The sequence below is a fragment of the Abramis brama genome (genome assembly GCF_963993115.1).
Source record: "Abramis brama genome assembly, chromosome: 8".
Taxonomy (NCBI): Eukaryota; Metazoa; Chordata; class Actinopteri; order Cypriniformes; family Leuciscidae; genus Abramis; species Abramis brama.
The window spans coordinates 42,539,912-42,560,562 of NC_139970.1; the positions used below are offsets into that span (position 1 = coordinate 42,539,912).

The following is a 20,651-nucleotide window of genomic DNA, read 5'->3' on the forward strand; positions in this document are numbered from 1 at the left end:
TTTTTGAGCTAAAATGTAATACACATCATATATACACTGTTTGGGGCCAGTCAAGGGGTAATTAAACTGCACGATCAGTTATCGGTAATGATATTGTTTATTATTGCAAATGTTTATTGCTAATGTTTATTATTGGAAATGTTTTTCATTTGTTTAATAAATCTCATAATGATGGCACATAACTATATCATAGTCATAGCTTTTATTTCTATCTCAAATGATTGAAAGAATCAATTACAGTTGGAAACGTATAGACCAATAATAACACAGACTGTCAACAATTGTTTTTAATTAGTATTTAAACATTCTCTATAATAGAAAAGATAGAAATTTACAAATATTTTAATAACACGTTTTTTTGCGGTTATAGCGTTCTAATGACGGTGCTCAACTATATATATATATGTATATATATATATATATATATATATATATATATATATATATATACCAACAATTTTGTCCCGCCGTCCATTTGCCATTGGAATGCGCCAAGACTTGTTGTCAGCTCCTGTAGTGTGTAAGCCCCTGTTGCAGAAGATTAACGTAGTGTCACATAGTCTGAACACCACAACGACTTCAAGACTCCAGAGCAAGTCATGTAGTCTGAACAGCACAGCGATCTGCCGACGTTTAAAGTCGTGTAGTGTGAACTAGGCATAAGCGAATCCTGAAGTAAAAGCGAAAGTAGGCTAAGTTACTGTTGAATCGAATCGGTAACGTTACGCCTTGTTGATTCCTTCATTTATAATTTGCTGTGAGTATCTTCGTGTGACTTATGATTGTTTTGTCACAGTTTTGTGACTTTAGGGGAAAGTTAGGCTACTTTCTCAACTCTTTTGGAGCGCAATGGAAGAGAGATGTCTGATTCTCGAGGGTTTGCCGGATGATTTTGACCGTGTGAAGTCAAAAGTTGAGCTTTATTTTAAAAATAAAAGAAGATCAGGAGGAGAGATCGAGCAGATTCGAGAACATCAAGATGACAAACGAAAAGCACTTCTGATTTATATGACTGAAGAAGGTAAGTCATCGCAACATCATAGCTAATAAACACAGAGACAAAACTAATACTAAAGCTTATTACTGACCTGGAAGCTTAATTATTTCCTCCACGGAAAAATATAATAATAATAAAAGTAATTTCCATTCAGACTTTTCTACAATACAAAATTCAGAATTACGAAATATTATAAACTCGCATTTATATTCATGTCTTTATTTTATGTTTTAATTTATTTGTAATGTATTTCTATATTTGTTTACTTATTTTTTTATTGTATTGTACTTTATTATTATTAGTCTATTGTTATTATTATTATTATTATTATTTGTAATTGTTATTCCATATAGCCTTCCTATCCAACTTTTATACGCCTTTGCCGGAATTATGTGAGTAGCCTAACTTCCGTTAATCTGTAAACAATCAACGAAAGTTTCCCCAAACCGGAAGTCCCTCCCATAATCTGAAATGCAGTAGGCTCGTTTTTTATGCCAAAGCAGCAATAAATGTGAGATGAAAAGTCACAATTATATATTTTTTATTCAGTGGCGCAAACAACCTTCCAGTTTCCAGCTCAAAACAAACCTTCCACAACGTTACATAACATACATGATTAAAAAATAACTGAAATAGTTTGGGAAATGGAAGTTTCACAGAGAATTCCCCTGTTTTCCAGATCTGAAGAAGGTGCTTGACAAAAGAATCCATAAAGTTGATTTCAAATCTAAGGGAGCAGTTGAAGTGACAGTGAAACTACCAGAAGACAAGAAAAGCAAAAAGATCAAACCACAAGTTCTGCCAAAGCCCAAGCTGGAGAAAAGCGCGCTCCTTAAGTCACTGCCCGCTCCTGCAAACCAGGTGATTATTTATGAATTATTATCGTTAATACATTTGCATTACATTTAATCATTTAGCAGACCCTTTTATCCAAAGCGACTTACAAGTGAGCAGAGCAACAGAAGCAATCAAACCAACAATAGGGCAACAATATGCAAGTGCTGTGACTAGTCCCAATTAATCTTTTTTTTTTTTTAAATAGATATATTGAATAGTAATTCTAGCTGGGATGAGAGTAGAGTGTGTTAGTGTAGCATTGATATGAAAAACCATGTTTCTGAATGACAGATCCTAGTGATGACATGTAGATGAAGAAGAGAAGTGGTCCTAGCACTGAGCCCTGAGGCACTCCAGTAGCTATATGATACGATTTAGACTCACACGTTAGACTACAAGTTTCAAAATATCATGATTCATGCCTCTTTTGAAAGACAAGGAAGCAACGGGACATTTACGCAACACTCCAGCTTAATATGGGTCTTGATCTTGATTTAAAATATCAAAGAAACATAAGAGAAATACAGTTAGGGGTGTAACGATACCCTCATGTCACAATTCGATACATATCACGATACTGAACTCACGATACGATATTATTGCGATACTCCCAAGACAAATGATAAAAGGTTAACAAAAACTGCACAGCTGATTAAAATGCTAAATTTGGTATTACATTGTGGATGTAAATGAATAGTCTTGGACTTGGTGCTGGAAAACCCAATGCAGGACAGTAGAGACACCAGAATAACAATATTCATGATTCTGAAGCTGAAAACAGAATTATTTTAGACGAATATGCTTGCATTGTTTCACGACTAGATACATTTATCAATTTTTACTGGTAACATCAGACATTTGGCATTATCAGGACCCACAAATATCCCCCCATTGCATTATTATACATTATATTCAACATTATATATAGTAGTTTAATGTAGTACTGACACTAAAACTCTGTAAACTTAAAAAAAATTCTCACACAGGTTGAATTATACACAATACAAATATCGTCACTATCCACGATACTTATTGATGCATTTTTGTATTGCGATATATTGTGGCATGATATATTTTTACACCTCTAAATGTGTAATTCAGTGAAGGAGGGACACATTACTGTAATTTAAAACTAGGTCAGATGAATGTTCATATACTCACACACTTCCTCCTTATTGTGCAAAGGTCTCTGCAGTAAGAAAGCCTGCAACACAAATTAAAGGTTTGACTATAATGCTTTTACTTTTAGTGTTTAAAAATATTCACAGATTTTCAAAACATTAACAATGACACTTTGGTCACATGTATACATTTGTTCATAATACAGACAATGAGGAGGATTCAGAAATACCAGATCTTCTAATTACCTCTTCATTAACTTCGGTTGATAAGGAAACACTTCAGATGTATTTTGAGCAATTTACAGAGCAGTTTGAGCTAGCAAAGCACGGAAATAACAGCTGGATCCTGAAACTCTACAGCCAGTCAGGTATGATTTTAAGACCAAAGTTGCACGGGAGTTTGTTTATTAGCTGCTCATATTGTAACATGAAACCAGTTTTGCAAGTCTATTTTTAATGCATCACTTACACATGATGTAGGCCTAATTCTGTTTCATTAGACAACTAGCACTAGCTAAGTCAGAGCTTACCTTAAAGAACATTAAAAAAGAAAATCATGATGATTACACTGCAGAAAATGCTTTTCTTACTTCGTATTTTTGTCTTGTTTCCAGTCCAAATATCAAACATTTCTTAAATCAAGATCCATTTACTAAAGTAGTGAAATGACATAAGATATTAAGTCTTGTTTTCTGGGGAAATAAATACAAATTTAGTGAGTTTTTGCTTAAAACAAGCACAATTATCTGCCAATGGGGTAAGAAAAATAATCTTGTTTCGGTTTGAATGAACATTATTTTTCTTACCCCATTGGCAGATCATTTTGATTTTTTTAAGCATCAACTCACTTAATTTTGATTAATTCCCCCGGAAAACAGGACATAATATCTTATGTCATTTTACTCATCTAGTAAATGCATCTTGATTTTTAGAATTTTTAGATATTTGGACTGGAAACAAGACAAAAAAAAAGTAAGAAAAGCATTTTTTACAGTGTAGTTATCATCTTTGAGATCAAAATTAACATAATGTTGACCCTTTTCTCAGATTTCAAGAAGATTTTTGGCAAGGAAGAACATGATCTTGGTGTATCTGTACAAGTGTATAATGAAGGAAGTCTGGGAGGGAAGTCAGACCCCCGTCGCTTCATCTTGACGGGGTTTGATGGCAACACAGACTGCAAGAAAATCTCAGTGTTCATTGGCAGCTGTAGCAAGACGACAGAATACACTTGGGAGACACTTGATGATGATGATAGGATTGTCGTCACCTTTAAACAAGATATTGGTGGGTTTGGAAGTCTTTCCCTCTTGGTGTCTGTTATTGTCACTCTCTGCAATGTTTTGTCCTCTGTTTTTGGGACGCCTGCTTATTTTCTCTTGTCTTGTCACCCAAGCATATAATCTGAGCAGTCATTAATATTCACAATAATGTTCTCCAGTTAAAGCCTTTTGCAAATGAGTAAAACAGTGAAGCGTGAACATTTGTTCCACCACTGCATGCGCGTCTATTAAAATAAAGACTTGCTCTAATTAGTCTTGTTCACTTCCTCAGTATTTTTGTCTTGTTTTCCAGTACAAATATCTAAACATTCTTAAATCAAGATTCATTTACTGGAGAAAAAATATAAGTGACTTTTTTCTTAAAACAAGAAAAAAATATCTGCCAATGGGGTCAGAAAAACATAATTCAAAGGGAAAACAATATTATTTTTCTGACTCGACTGGCAGATTTTTTTTTTGTTTTAAGCAAAACCCAATTAATTTTGATCAGAAAACAAGACTTAATATTGTTAGGGGTTAACAGTTTAGGACCCCAGATCCAGATGTTTGAAAGAAGACCCGGAGTCAGAATTATAAAAAATTGAAGAAAAGTTTTACTGAAGATAGTTTGCAGTTTCATCAGCAGAAGTTCAGCTTCAAGACTCACACAGGAGTTCGTAGGCCGCCCCGCTTACAGTTACAAAGATCACAGCAGTTATACACACACACACACACCAGTTATACCCTTCACCAAGGTCTAAGCTACGTCATTGCTTACAGGCTGAATGATTCTGATTGGCTAAGAAATTGATAAACATAGTAATTTTCCACACATATACAGATAGACTGAAGCATATCTCCATAGATTATGCAGCTGAAACTCAGACCCTGAAGTTTGGCACGTCGTGACCTTCCAGGTCGCAGATTTGGGTTGCTGGGTGTCAGCATGTCCCGAACAACAACTCAGTCAACCTCTAACAATGCCAGTGGTTCCTTAACCTGTAAGCAAGAAGACTAACACACACACCGACACACAGCTTTCCCAAGGTTGGATTTGGCCAGGCTCTAACTATAAACAGGAGTCTCGTCTCAAAACATCAAGATAATGCGTTCTTTCTCAAGAAGAGCTACATTTTAGTCTAAGTAAGGCTTTTACTGAGAAATGGTCCCTTAAACTATTGGCTTCAATGACCCCTATGTGTTTTAACATGTTGAAGACCTTTCTCAAACACAAAACCAGTCCCTATTTAATTTCTGGAAGCTGGGATAAATGAGCAAGCACTGTTACTGCATTCAGATATCAAATATGTAAAGTTATTCAACTCATTTGATATTTAGATATTAGATATTACCTTGATTATAATCACTCTCATTCTCAATCATTATAGTCATTTTGCTTCTCCAGTAAATGTATCTTGATTTAAGAATGTCTAGACATTTGTAATAGAAAACAAGACAAAAATCATTGTTTTGCAAGCAAATTTTAATAGTAATTCATGATTTTAATACAGTATTCACATGACAGATTTTCAGATCTAACCTCTACAGTTTGTGCTAAATCTATAACCACCTTTCATCATTGCAAATAATCTGAAAATGAATCATAAATGACATTAAAAACAAGAGGACATTGAGGAATAAAAGCAAATATTTATCACTACACTCTTAAAAATAAAGGATCTTTATTAATGGTTCAGTGAAGAACCTTTAACATTCATGGAACCACTAAAGGTTCTTTAAAATGGAAAAACATTCTTTAGACTATTAAAATGTTCTTCACAGTAAGAAAAAATGGTTCTTTTAAGAAAATGTTCTTTGGGGAACCAAAAAAATATCACTGTGAAATCTCCCTTTTGCAACCTTCCGTAAATAATGTTCAGTTCTTAATCAATAGGAAGAAAAGTGACACCATTTGACACCATCTTTTATTTCCACTCTTCAGTGTTGTGTTTTATATTCTCATGAAACAATTGTTTATAATCTCATCCAGGGCACCAGTAAATATAAATGTGCACATTGTCAACATTAAAAACCGATGTTCCCACTTCACCGTTTTACACTCTTAAAAATAAAGGTTATTTATTGTCATTGATGGTCCCATGAAGAACCTTTAATATCCATGGAACATTTCCAATGCACAAAAGGTTCTTTATAGTGTAAAAAGGTTATTTAGATTATTAAAATGTTCTTCGCACGTAGAAAAAAAAAAAGAAGGTTATTTTAAGAAATGAAAAATGATCACTGAAGGATTCTTTGGGGAACCAAAAATATCTCTTCTATGGCACTGCTGTGCAAAAAACAAACACTTTCGGAAACCTTTATTTATAAGAGTGAAATCTTTAACTGGAGAAAATGAATGACTGCCGGCTGTGGTCAACATTCAAATAAGAGTTAATAACGACATACTCAATTCTGTGAACGTTTTAAAAGAACATGCATCCTAAATAATTTTTCTTCCTTTATCATTTTATCAACAGATGTGAAATTCTTTATAAGAAAATGCACATCAAAGCAACTGCAGGGCCGAGACATCGGAGTGACGCGTATGGAGCGGACGGACTCGGTCCTGGTCCAGGGAGATCTGGAGAAGATCAGTGAAGAAATTCTCACCCTTTACTTCAGCAACAAGAAGAAGAGCAGAGGAGGAGATATCGAGAACTTCATATGGATCAACAGACGAACAAGCGCGGTCATCACCTTTGGGAACTGTGATGGTTGGTTTTCAGATGCAATGATGAAATATTCGTTTAACACCGTACACCACAAAAATATATAGTGATGCACGATATATCAGCCAACATATCGGTATAGGCCGATATATGATCATGTTTAATATTATCGTTATCAGCCCGATAAAAAAAATTGGCCGATATATATATATATATATATATATATATATATATATATATATATATATATATATATATATTAAAGCCGATAAATAATGGATTATTTCCTTCAGCTGAGACACAGATGCACACTGTTCACCATGATGGTTTTGAATTGCTTGAAATATGATTGGAATCACTTCAAACAGGAAAATACAGTGCAACATGCGCATCGCAAATCTGTCATATACGCTATAAAATTAATGATTACACTTTATTTTAAGGTGTCATTGTTACAGTGTAATTATATATTTAAGTACTGAGTAATATTAATCAACTACATGTACTTACTATAGGGTTAGGGTAGGATTAGGGTTTAGTTGAGGGTTAGTTGCATGTAATTATGCATAATTTACAGTTATTACTATAGTAAGTACATGTAACATATGTAACAAGGACACTGTAAAATAAAGTGTTACCGAATTAACTATAAAATAACATCATTAATTTGTGTGCTTGGAACATGGATTTTAATGGTGAGACTTTTTTTTATTTTTTATCAGGCTCTCAAAAAATATATAAAAACTTGGATTTAGATTTATCTGCCAATATATCAGTTATTGGCTTTCAAATATAAAGAATTACTGTATTGGTGTTGGCCAAAATTTTCATATCGGTGCATCCTTAAAAAAAAAAAAAATCTGTATTTCTGTCTTGTATTCCAGTACAAATATCTAAACATTCTTAAATCAAGATACAAGCTAAATGACATAAGATATTATGGGCCCTATTTTAACGATCTAAGCACATAGTCTAAAGCGCAGGGCGCAAGTTCACTTATGGCGTGTCTGAATCCACTTTTGCTAGTTTAACGACAGGAAAAATGGTCGGTGCTCCCGGCGCATGGTCTAAAAGGGTCGTCCCTATTCTCTTAATGAGTAATGGGTGTGTTTTGAGATTTACGCGTGTTAAACCAATCAGAGTCTCATCTCCCATTCCCTTTAAATGCCAGTTTGCGCTCGCGCCATGGCGGATTCGCTGTTTACATGACGGATTTTGATAGTGGAAAGGCTGAACGCGTCTCCAGAGCGCAAATGGAACTGCTCGTGCGTGAGGTTAAAGTGCGCAAGCAGAACATCTACGGGACAAGCCGGATTCCACCATATCGTTATGTACACAATAATAATCTTTTACATTGTAATCCTTTTATTTTAAATATTTTGCATGTTTTTGTGCTGCTGTGCGTCCTTGTGTGTTTAATCAGCAGACTGTACGCACGTTGTGGACCCGCCACATAAAAAAAAATATTGCGCCATTGACTTTAGACCAGGGTTCAGTTGGTCAAAGGCTCAGTCTATTTCTGTTGCCTCAAAATAGCAACGTGCCAACAATGCGCCAGAACACACCTCGTTTTCAGACCAGCACGCCCATGGGCGCACAAATGGGCGCAAATGCATTTGCTATTTAAACAATAGGACGTGAAAATGATAAATGCGTCGGGCTGAAACTAGCAAAAAAGCATTGCGCCGGGTGTAAGATAGGCCCCTAAGTCTTAACAATGTATCAAAATGAAGTGAGTTTATGCTTAAAACAAGAAAAAATATCTGCAAATGGGGTTAGAAAAATAATCTTAATTTAAAGGGAAAACAAGATTTTTCTGACCAAATTGGCAGATATTTGTTACAATACAGTAATTCTATTAACATGAACTAAGAATGAACAGGACTTCTTCACCATTTATTAATCTTAGTTAATATTAATGTCAACATTTACTAATACGTTATTAAAATCAAAATATGTATTTGTTAACGTTAGTTAATGCGCTGTGAACTAACATGAACAAACAATGAAAAGCTGTATTTTTATTAACTAACATTAACAAAGATGAATAAATACTGTAACAAATGTATTGCTCATTGTTAGTTAATGAACCTTATTGTAAAGAGTTACGAATAATTTTACTGTCTCTTCTGTTTTAATAGATGCACATGCAGTGGTGGAACAGAAACACAGTGTTTGCGGCACAGATGTTCACGCTTCACTGTTTTACTCAAGTTTGCAAAAGGCTTTAACTGGAGAAAAACCCTCCCTGACTGACAAAACCACAAAAGTCAACATTCCTGTCAGCGAAGATCTACTCCTATTCTTTGAAACCAATGAGCGATATAGGAAACAACTGGAGAGCGATGCCAAACTGCTTCATGCCAAAGTTCTCATTGACAGCACTGCATTAGCAAGTGAAATAAAACTGGAGATGGACGTCAATAAAGAGTCTCTGACCGCCATGCAAATCGCACCAACTTGGGAGTCCAAGATAATGAGAGGAGTTGAGTCATTTTTGAGTGGATACGACACAGAAGAGCTGAAAGTAGAGGAGGACGTCTGGAGGAAAGTTGAAAAGGAGTGCGACGCTCTCGTCACGGCTGATACAGCGCTGTCCTTTAAGGAGCGCAACTCTAAAGTTGTAATTTCTGGAGTGAAAGAGCAGGTCAGGATCCTTTCAGATAAAATCAGGGTTCTCCTGGAGAACGCCGCTGTTGAGGTGGAAGTGGAAAGAAACACGATCGAAGCCACAATTCAACTAGACTGCAGAGAGACATTTGATCTAATAAAAGAGCGCGTGCTGTCCAAACTAGGGCAGGTGAGTTTATCCCATGATGAGAAACAGCATATTATTTCCCTCAAAGGTTTGAAGGAGAAAGTAAATTCAGTGGAAATGCTCATCAAAAACGCACAGAAGAACATAATCACGCACCAGCTGAAGCTTTCTTCGCATCTGATTGACTTTCTGAAGTCGCTGGATCTTCAAAAGTTTGAGCAGGACAACCACATTCCAGCTAGATTCCTAAACCGAAAGGATTTCTTCGGGATCTTGGTTGAGAAGGAAAACCTGAAGGGAGCTGAAAACAAAATCGGGGAGATTCTCAAAGAGGAGGTTGTGTTGATTTCTCCCAATCAAAGCGTTGACGCTTTAACATGCTTTCTCAGGAATCTTCAAGGTGAACGCGAGAAAGCAAACGACGTCAAGGTCGCACAATCAAACATGCAGGTTATAATATCCGGGCTTTCCAACGCAGTTGCGGATGTTACAGGAAAAGTGAGGCGATATCTAGAGAACAAGGAACCAACGACTGAAAACGTCCCTCTGAAATCTGCGCAAGAGGTCGAGTTCGTGGACTCCTGCCTGAATCTGTCCGATCTCCCTCAACTCAAGCGGCTTGGCGCATCGATGCTTGCGTGCAAAGCGCCAAATTCTCCTGGTTTGAAGGTCACAGCGCCTAAAGACAACATTAAAGAAGCCATGGATGTCGTACAGCAGAAGCTGTCATCCATTGTCGTGGAGAAGCACAAGTATCGCAAAGCAGGAGAAGCCAAGGTTCTGGAAAAGCACGGAGACAGCATGAAAGCAAAAGCCAGAGAGAAGCAGTGCAACCTGTATTTATCGCAAGAACACATAGTTGCTCCTCCGAAGAGCTTCACGCACAGAATAGGCGATTTCGTGACTCTGAGCATCACTGAGGGAGATGTGCACCATTTTACAGCCGACGCGTTGATCTGTACGTTGAATGGGAATCTAGATTTTAATAACCCCATGGCTCAGCGCTTTCTCAAGTTTGGAGGCGAGAAGATTTCAGAAGTGTGTGAAACTCCCAAGAAGGAAAAGCAGAGTCTTTTACCTGGAGATGTGCTGGTCAGCGACGCTGGAAAACTCAACGCCGAGACGCTCATTTACGCCGTGCTTCCGCAGAAAGGTCAAGCGCTGGACTCGGTCTACCTTCAGTCATCCGTGAAAAACTGTCTCCTGGAAGCCGAGGGAAAACGATGCGTTTCCATTGCAATGCCGGCAATTGGTTGCGAAACCTTTGGATTCTCCGTCAAAGAAAGTTGCGTGGCGATCCGAGCAGCCGTTCTGCAGTTCTGCGCCGGACTTCAGAATTCACCTAAAAACATTAGAAATATCAGTGTTGTGGATTCAGATGGGAAGATCGTTGAGGAGTTCAACGCTCTGATCCAGGAACTAGTACGATCCCCTACTAATTTACAAACCTGTAATGTTTAACAACACTGCAAAAAAGTGGTTCTTCCTCAGTGTTTTTGTCTTGTTTTCCGGTACAAATATCTAAAAATTCTTAAATCATGATATATTTACTGGAAAAGCAAAATGACTGAAGATATTAAGTGAGTTAAGTCAGAAAATAAACTTAAAGAGAAAACTAAATTATTTTTCTGACTCCATTGGCAGATATTTGTTATTGTTTTAAGCTAAAAAAAAACATAATTTTGATGATTATTATTTAAGTAAACAAGACTTAATATCTTAAGTCTTAGTAAATGTATTTTGATTTAAGAATGTTTGGATATTTGTGCTGGAAAACAAGATTTATTTATTCATCATTTTACGCCATATCATCATCAAAGGCTATATTCAAGGCAAACTCAAAAGTAATAAAATTTAAAATACTGAAAAATATTGATAAAATATTGCAATCATTTAAGAATCTTATCCCTACAAACAATTAAAACAAAAAATATAATAATAATAAACATATTTCAATTTGATATTCAATAAAAATTCTAATATTTTGCCAGGAGAAACCTTTTTAAAAATGTCCATTAATGTACTTTCTGAAAATTAAAAATTGCCTAATATCATTTAAAGCAGGAATTCCAATAAAATATGCAAGGAAGACTTACAAAAATCATATAACGGCTTTCAATAAATATACATGGGTGAGTCTTGTGTGACCAATTCGACATCTCGCATGTCTGGTAATTTCTATGATCTAAATGTAAACAATGGTTAGGACTTTCATTTATAACTGGATTCACTTCATAGAATTTGTTATGGACACTTCATCCCATCCCATTCGCCACTTTTTGGAAATATTCAAACTCAGTATGGGTTTAATCCTGGAAAACAAGACAAAAATACTGAGGATGAGAATCTTTTTTGCAGTGCATCTTTTTTTTTTTTTGATCACCTGTATTTTATCATTAACAGGGATTTCCTGATATGTCAATAAAAGTCCCCCTTCAATCCTGGAAGATTAAACATGGATCAGACAAAAGAGGTACTATATATATATATATAATTTTTTAATGCCCTCCTGTAGCTCATATAGTAACATCAAGGTCATGGGTTCGATTGCAGAAACTAATACAATGTATACCTTGAACGCTTTGGAAAAAGCATCTGCCGAATGCATAAATATAAATGTAATTTCACTACTATACTTTTCTTTTCACATGACTGGGAATTCCATCAGTGCAGATCAATGGTGTGCCAATATGCCTCAAAAAGGGTGACATCACCAAAGAAGCGGTGGATGTCATAGTGAATTCATCCAACACAACTTTAGATCTTAACACCGGTGAGTGTTTCTTTGCTATAGCATCAATACTAACCAGACTTGCATCATCACCATCACACTTTTACCTTTCATGCAGTGTTTTCCAGTCTTGTTTCCATCTAATCATCATCATTTCACAGGCGTTTCTGGTGCCATCTTAAAAGCTGCTGGGAAATCTGTTGCTGATGAGTGTAAAAAGCAAGGTATCATCATAACGGCACTGAATATTGAGGAATGCTTATATTATAATGGCCGTGCTGAGTGACTTGACGTGTGTTTGCAGCTCCTCTGAAAGCAGGTTCAGCAGTGATGACGAGCGCCGGAGCGCTTCAGTGTAAGAACATCGCTCAGATGGTCGGGCCGGAGAAGATCGCAGACATCACAGCATCTCTGGGAAAGGTGTTGAACCTCTGTGAGGGAACAATGGCCACAACTCTGGCCATACCTGCCATCGGAACAGGCATGACAAAAACCATAATGTTTGATATTTACAATTATTCTTTTTTAGAGGAATTATGGAAGCCCATTTCTGCCACGTAGGGGAAAAAATCATGCTTTGGTAAATCATAATTATGACCAAAAAAAATCATTATTATGTCATAAAAAGTTTAAATTATGACATATTAAGTGTACTAATTGACATTATGATGTACTAAGTTATAATTTTGACTTTTTATCTCATAATTGACAAAATGTCATAATTATGACTGTCATAATTATGTCATTACTGTCATAAATTCTAATATGTTGCCAGGAGAAACCTTTTTAAAAATGTCCATTAATGTACTTTCCTAACATAAAAATTGCCTAATATCATTTAAAGCAGGAAATTCCAATAAAATATGCAAGGAAGACTCACAAAAATCATATAATGGCTTTCAATAAATATACATGGGTGAGTCTTGTGTGACCAATTCGACATCTTGCATGTCTGGTTATTTCTATTATTATGTCATAATTATGAGATAAAATTATGTCGAAATTATGACATACGTCATTATGAGATATAGTCATAATTATGACATACTAAGTTATAATTATGAGATAAAAAGTCGAAATGATGACATTAAGTCATAATTATGATGTACTAAGTCATAATTTCGAAATTACAAAAACTCATAATTTTTTTAAATTAACAATTAAAAAAAAATGACTCAAAACTGACATAAAAAGTCATACTAATGAGTCATTATTATGGTGTACTGAGTCATAATTTTGACTTATCTCAAAATTATGAAAGAAATCATAATAATGACATGCTTTCATACTGTAATTACGAGATAAAAAGTTGAAAAATGACAGTCAAAATTATGACTTGTCATTATGAGATATAAAGTCATAATTCTGACATGCTAAGTCATAATTATGAGTAAGACAAAGTAAAAGCTGACATAAAAAGTAATAATTATGATGGTCAAAAAATTAAGACATTAAGTCATAATTCTAATAAATAAATCAGAATTTTGACTTTATCTCATTATGACAAAAAGTAAAAATTAAAAATGGACAAAATCATAAGATGAAGATAAAAATATGACATAAGTCATAACTATGATATACTAAGTAAAATTGAGATAAAAAGTCAAAATGATGACATACTACTTAATACTACATAGTTTTGACTTTTTTCTTATAATTATGTGTAATGATATTTTAAATGTCATAATAATAATTTTATGAAAGCATGTATTTTATGTGGCGGAAATGGGGCTTCCATAAGAAATATCAAGTCCTGAGCAATAACCTCGTTTCCGCAGGACGAGGCGGCTTTAAACCGGAAGAGTCCATCAAAGCCATTCTCACAGCGATCGAGAAACATCTGCAGGAGCCGAACTCCTCCTGCTTCAGGAGCATCACTATAGTGGCATTCGAACAGAAGATCTTTGATGACTTTCACGAATACTTTAAAGTGTGGAACAAGGTTAATACCAATGAATTCACAAAAATAGTTTCCAGATTTCTTTTTCCATCATATTCAATTTGTTCAATTTGTTTTCCTGCAGCCTGCATGCAACAAGATGCCCGAAAATCAAGGTTTTGACAACCTCCTCATGCTTATTTAGCAATGCTCTAGTGTTTTAGATACACAATAAGCCTGTTGCAATGTAATAGTGAATATTTTAAATCTTTCTCGTCCTCTATAGTCAAAATCGGAAGCGTCAGGATTGAGGTAAAGAAAGGGGACATCACTACAGAAACTGTCCGAGGGATTGTGAACACCACCAACAGAGACATGAGCCTGAGAGGAGGTCGGTATAATCAAATATAACTCAAAATACGCAACACTTTTATATGAACACATCATTTACTCTAAAGCCCGATTCGGACAGGATTAGCTTTACAAGGGTAGATGGAGTGATGTAATTTAACCACAGGACGTCTGTAATATTAATGGCCAATTCGCACGGGATAAGAGATCTCAGTAAACCAGCAGAAGTGTGAGAGTAACTCGATTTACACACCGCCGTCACTCCTGTCCTCATGTGTGTGTTACGCTGCTTCCTGATATCACGTGCGCAAACACATATAACCTATATTTATATATATAAATCAGTTATGTCCGGTCGAACGATGTATTAATTATCTTCAGATTGGATTGTGTTGGTGAAAGGCTCTTATCTAACGCTAAAAGATGTTTCGTGCCTCTAACAAGTGCGTTCGGTCTTCTCTCTGATCTGATGGTGTGTGTGTGAAACACTTGAGTTTTGCCACAGACTCGTCCCAGCGTCTAGAACGCAACTGATGCTTTTTCAAGCGTCTCCATACTTTAAAAACTGCGGAAAACTACTTTTAAACAGGAAATGACGGAATATTAACGTACATATTTACAGCGGGTCTATTCGCACGGGATCAGTATCACCTGAGGTCATTTTTCCAGACCTTTTTACTGAAGGTAAAGTCGCCGTAATCTTTACTGACATTGTCCGTGATGATCACTGAGATGCACATTCAGACGGGACTAAAATCACGGAGAAGCTCTGGAGATTATTACTTTACTCCACCTCTCCATGTCACACTAGTCCCGTCCGAATGGGCTTAAAATAAGCCATAGATCTCCTAGGGTTTGTGATGCAGCTGCTGTCAGATCCATCACAACTTGTTTACAAAACAATCTCCGAACAAACATATAATCCTCCGACATGATCCAGGACGCCATTAAAATCAGCTTGATTAAATAAATGCTTTGTTTATAATGAGAAGGACGTTGTAAACTATGAAACTTGCAGGATGTTTTAATGGTACAAAGACCTCTTACATGTCAAAAGAACAATGCATTTTTAATTTATCATGTCATGACTCATTTAAATCTTAAATCTAAATTTTTTAAATTAAATCTAAATTTAAATCACTCAAATGGTTTAAAAATTCAAAAAGTTCATGATAGAATAAGAAACAAATCATGTACTCTATTCGCTGTCATTGTGAATGGTTTGAATGGCTATGCAAGCCTACACCGAATTATGATGTTTTAAACATGTTCAGCGTCTCAAAAGCTCCTTGTTCTTCAGGTGTATCGGGTGCCATATTTAAAGCAGCGGGAGCGTCTGTGGAGCAGGAGTGTCAAAAACACGGTGAGAGAACGTTACACACCACATTATCAAACCTGGATGATAATCAGTCACATGAGCAAGAGATGTTCTGGAGATCAGGTGTGATTGGGCCGAACCGATACTGAATGACAGGGACTGGTAATGTTAAACAAATTGAAGTGAGAAACTTTTCAATCCATTTTTAATGTCTTGTGAGGATGACTAACAGTACGTAAATAATTAAATCATTATGTGTCTGTAAGTCTGGTGGGATTAAATGATAGACACACACACACACACACACAGTGACACCAAAAAAGTTCACCTTTACAGCGCTTTATAATACAGATTGTTTCAAAGCAGCTTCACGGTGATAAACAGAAAAAATAACATATGTAATGCGTCGATGATGCAAACTTCATCAAATATGCATAAATCATAAATATCCTTAAAGCCTTTATATAAAAGTATTTTAAAGCATTAATTATGCACTTTATAATGCATGAATGAATAATTGTAACCACAGTTATAATACATTAAAACACTTATCTATTCATTGATACCCATTTAGAAAGTATAATGCATTTAAACACGACAAACAACCAATTTCAGATGTAACAAGGAATCTGCAAAGATTATGAAAATATATAATGCATATTAACGTACACAATGAATGCCATTATAATGCATTACACATAAAGGCTGTTACCAAAAGTCTAAATGTCATTAGATACAAAGTGTCACAACAAGAGTTATGATGAAAGATGCACGAACACACTTTACAATCATACAGAAGTTTGTTGGTTCCACTAAAAGTCCTCAAAACACACTGAGCAAAAATAAAGATCTAGTGGTGATGTTGCGAATTGCAACCAGTGGCCGACAGGAAGTGATGTCATCGTCTGAGACAGCAGAGAGTAGCCAGTTAAGCAATGAGGTTTCTTTACAAAGATAAATTAATAAATTATGTCCATTTAATTATTCAGTAAAACGATATGTTATTGCGAATATTATTGTAACTTGTTCATCATTGTGTCAGTGTTTTATTCGCTGACTTTAGCTCGCTTCTTTACACGAAGTACAACACAAAAACACGTTTGTCCGTTTAGGGCCACTGTAGAAACACGTCGATGTAAGCGGACCCACGTGTGTGTAGAGAGAAATGGCTCATTCTAAGGTAATAAAAACACAACGGTTCATTATGTAAGGTCTTTATACACCACTGAAGACATAGTTATGTGTATGATATTGCATTTCTGTCAACAGATCCTCTTAAATATTACACAATGCACCTTTAAACAAGCATCTGACGTTCTGGTTTCTTTATCTGTGAAGGTCCGTTGCAGAACGACGTCGCAGCCGTGACCAGCGGTGGGAACCTGCAGTGTGATGTCATCATTCACATGGTGGGCCCGCACTCGGCGGCAGAGGTCAGATCCCGCGTGAAGAAGGTCCTGGAGCGCTGCGAGGAGAAGCAGATCACCACCGTCTCCTTCCCTGCTGTCGGCACCGGTACGAGCGTCGGCTGTTAAAGGCCCACTGAAATTTTTTTTAGCTCTTAGTATGAATATGATAGCCTTAAAGGGGTCATCGGATGCAAAATTCACTTTTATATGGTGTTTGCATATAAACGTGTCTTTCCACACAACCACCATACAATGAAAAAAAGCCATTCACTCATTTTTTTTTAATCCTCAAAAAGCCTAAACCCTCAATAATCAAGCCGTTTGGATTTTCTGAGCAAAATTATTTCATAATGCTCATGCTCCGCCCACAACCGCTGACGGACTGTCCCGTATTAGCATATTTCCCGTATTAGCATATTTCCTCCCTCAGACATTTGAATACTGTCTGCCAAGTCAGCACTTTATGTGTCTTGTGTCGACACGCCCCACGGTGAGCACGGTTATCATTTAAAGAGACATGCACCGAAACGGGTCGCTGTGAACAGAGCTGTTTTTGAGGAGGTAAAAAGGTTTTGTTTTACACAACCACTGAGGAATTTTAACTAAAGTATGTTACAAACTTTACATGAAGACCTAAAGAATCATACTAACATGTGGAAACCGGGCATCCGACGACCCCTTTAAAGGAGCAGTCTGTAAGAATGACAGCTTGTGGTCGAAAATAGGTACTGCAATCCAAAAAAAAAAAAACGGAGATTGTTGTTTCTCCCGCCCCTCCTCCTCAGACTCGACGCGGCTCACGCAGATTGCCAGTTTGAGGACACGCAAGGGGAACGAGCACAATTGACAATGAAAATTGGCAAATTGGCAACTTGCAGACCTAAACAAAAACAGACATCCCAGCCTGGAAACGCATGTTTCAAAGTAAAACAACTGGCTGTAGAAGTGTTTTCCAGAGAAATGAGTATGTGAACTCAGCATGTTTCCTCAAAATCTGCAAACATATTATGGTATTTGTAGGCTTTAGTAGAGTGAAAAAGATACATACACCACCTTTAAGGTTATGTATAAGCTGGTGTGCTCCAAAACAATGACAAAATTCGCATTCAGGAGATATAAGCATTCAAAACAGTCCCTAACTTCCGCTAAAATGGATCGGGGATTTTTATGACATCACTGCGGACTTCAGCTTCTCATCACATCTTCTGTCCAATCAAAAGCTCTCTAGTGTTAGGGGTTAACAGTTTTGGACCCAAGGACCAGATGTTTGAAAGAAGACCCGGAGTCAGAATTATAAAAAATTGAAGAAAAGTTTTACTGAAGATAGTTTGCAGTTTCATCAGCAGAAGTTCAGCTTCAAGACTCACACAGGAGTTCGTAGGCCGCCCCGCTTACAGTTACGAAGATCACAGCAGTTATACCCTTCACCAAGGTCTAAGCTACGTCATTTTTTACAGGTTGAATGATTCTGATTGGCTAAGAAATTGATAAACATAGTAATTTTCCACACATATACAGATAGACTGAAGCATATCTCCATAGATTATGCCGCTGACACTTGGACCCTGAAGTTAGGCACGTCGTGACCTTCCAGGTCGCAGATTTGGGTTGCTGGGTGCCAGCATGTCTCGAACAACAACTCCGTCAACCTCCAATAATGCCAGTGGTTCCTTAACCTGTAAGCAAGAAGACTAACACACACACCGACACACAGCTTTTCCAAGGTTGGATTTGGCCAGGCTCTAACTATAAACAGGAGTCTCGTCTCAAAACATTAAGATAATGCGTTCTTTCTCAAGAAGAGCTACATTTTAGTCTAAGTAAGGCTTTAACAAAGAAATGGTCCCTTAAACTATTGGCTTCAATGACCCCTATGTGTTTTAACTAGGGCTGTCAATCGATAATTTTTTTTAATCGCGATTAATCGCATGATTGTCATGAGTTAACTCGCGATTAATCGCATGATTGTCATGAGTTAACTCGCGATTAATCGCATGATTGTCATGAGTTAACTCGCGATTAATCGCACATTTTTTTTATTTGTTCTAAATGTACCTTAAATTAATACTTTTCAAGTTTGTAACACTCTAATCAACGTGGGCATGGATAAATATGGATGCTTTATGCAAATGTATGTTTATTATTGAAACCATAGTCATAGAGCATGAAGACGAGACATGTTTCAAAGGTCATTGATGTTTTTCAAAGAACTTGTTCATGTCTATTAGACACATGTAGAAAGAACAAAGAAATACCAGGTTCCCATTACTTCTCTTTCTTTGCACTGAGCAATTTACTAACACAAACATGTTTAGATTTTTGCATGACAGGGCAGCTCTTCTGAAAATACTAAATGTACATTTATTATTTATTATTACATTATAGTTTGTCTCTCTGTGCCCATTTTGATGAAGCTAAATTCTGAATAAAACTGTTTTCATTGGTATATTTTACTGTTTCTGTTGTCAAACAACGGAATGATTATGAAATGGTGACTGAAACGCGACCCATTAAGACATAACCAGCTCTCCCTTCCAAGACGTTAATCTGCACAAAAATCCTGATAATCGAGTCGTCGTCTGGTGAAATCAAATACACATAAGATAAAGACAATATCTGTGCTCCGATTTCGGCTATACTTGCATGTAAAATTAGAGAAGCAACATAATATCTAAACAGAGAGAGAGAGAGAGAGAGAGAGAGAGAGATAGATTCTCAGAAACTAAATAAGGTTTGGGCGCTTTGTTGAAGGGAAACAAATTGCTAAAGGGGTCTGCAATGTCGCTAAGTTGGCAACACTGTGTATTAACGCGCTAACTTTGACAGCCCTAGTTTTAACATGTTGAAGACCTTTCTCAAACACAAAACATGTCCCTATTTCATTTCTGGAAGCTGGGATAAATGAGCAAGCACTGTTACTGCATTCAGATATCAAATACAGACATTAGAGAATACATGAAAAGAACATTTCAGTGATCACACTGGTAACTTCTATAACAAGTCAAATCTCCAGAGAAGTTATTCAACTCATTTGATATTTAGAACGAAAGATATTGATTAATACCTTGATTATAATCACTCATTACATATACATTGAAGCAGCAGTGGATTCCAATCCACCCCCTTCACTATAATCTAAAGCTCCGCCCCCTCTGCAATAAACACCACCTGGCCAACGCGACCATTGACACGTCACGGAGCAATATGTGTTGGAGATGTGTGTTCGGTTGCTCAAACGCTCAAGTTTTATTACGTTTTCCAACTATGTTGGTTAAGAATGAAGTGGCTAGAATTTATTCACATCTCTACTATTGAATCC

General features: G+C 36.3%; 1 protein-coding gene across 4 annotated transcripts in view; it reads left to right on the forward strand.

Annotated features, from left to right (window-relative positions):
• Nucleotides 1-657: 657 nt before the first annotated feature.
• parp14rs3 (poly(ADP-ribose) polymerase family member 14-related sequence 3) overlaps nucleotides 658-20,651 on the forward strand; it is a 36,126-nt gene continuing 16,132 nt past the window's right edge. For 2 of the 4 annotated variants that reach the window (XM_084122406.1, XM_084122409.1), the window contains exons 1-16: nucleotides 658-1,021; nucleotides 1,677-1,858; nucleotides 3,020-3,056; nucleotides 3,162-3,323; nucleotides 4,003-4,242; nucleotides 6,695-6,931; nucleotides 9,028-11,066; nucleotides 12,048-12,117; nucleotides 12,313-12,417; nucleotides 12,537-12,599; nucleotides 12,680-12,856; nucleotides 14,154-14,317; nucleotides 14,400-14,430; nucleotides 14,541-14,645; nucleotides 15,906-15,968; nucleotides 17,262-17,438. In XM_084122406.1, coding sequence (XP_083978532.1) covers nucleotides 850-1,021; nucleotides 1,677-1,858; nucleotides 3,020-3,056; nucleotides 3,162-3,323; nucleotides 4,003-4,242; nucleotides 6,695-6,931; nucleotides 9,028-11,066; nucleotides 12,048-12,117; nucleotides 12,313-12,417; nucleotides 12,537-12,599; nucleotides 12,680-12,856; nucleotides 14,154-14,317; nucleotides 14,400-14,430; nucleotides 14,541-14,645; nucleotides 15,906-15,968; nucleotides 17,262-17,438 — 4,024 coding nt within the window. In that variant the 5' untranslated portion in view covers nucleotides 658-849. The remainder of the gene's footprint in view (nucleotides 1,022-1,676; nucleotides 1,859-3,019; nucleotides 3,057-3,161; nucleotides 3,324-4,002; nucleotides 4,243-6,694; nucleotides 6,932-9,027; nucleotides 11,067-12,047; nucleotides 12,118-12,312; nucleotides 12,418-12,536; nucleotides 12,600-12,679; nucleotides 12,857-14,153; nucleotides 14,318-14,399; nucleotides 14,431-14,540; nucleotides 14,646-15,905; nucleotides 15,969-17,261; nucleotides 17,439-20,651) is intronic. The other 2 variants (XM_084122407.1, XM_084122408.1) reach the window with 2 other exon arrangements.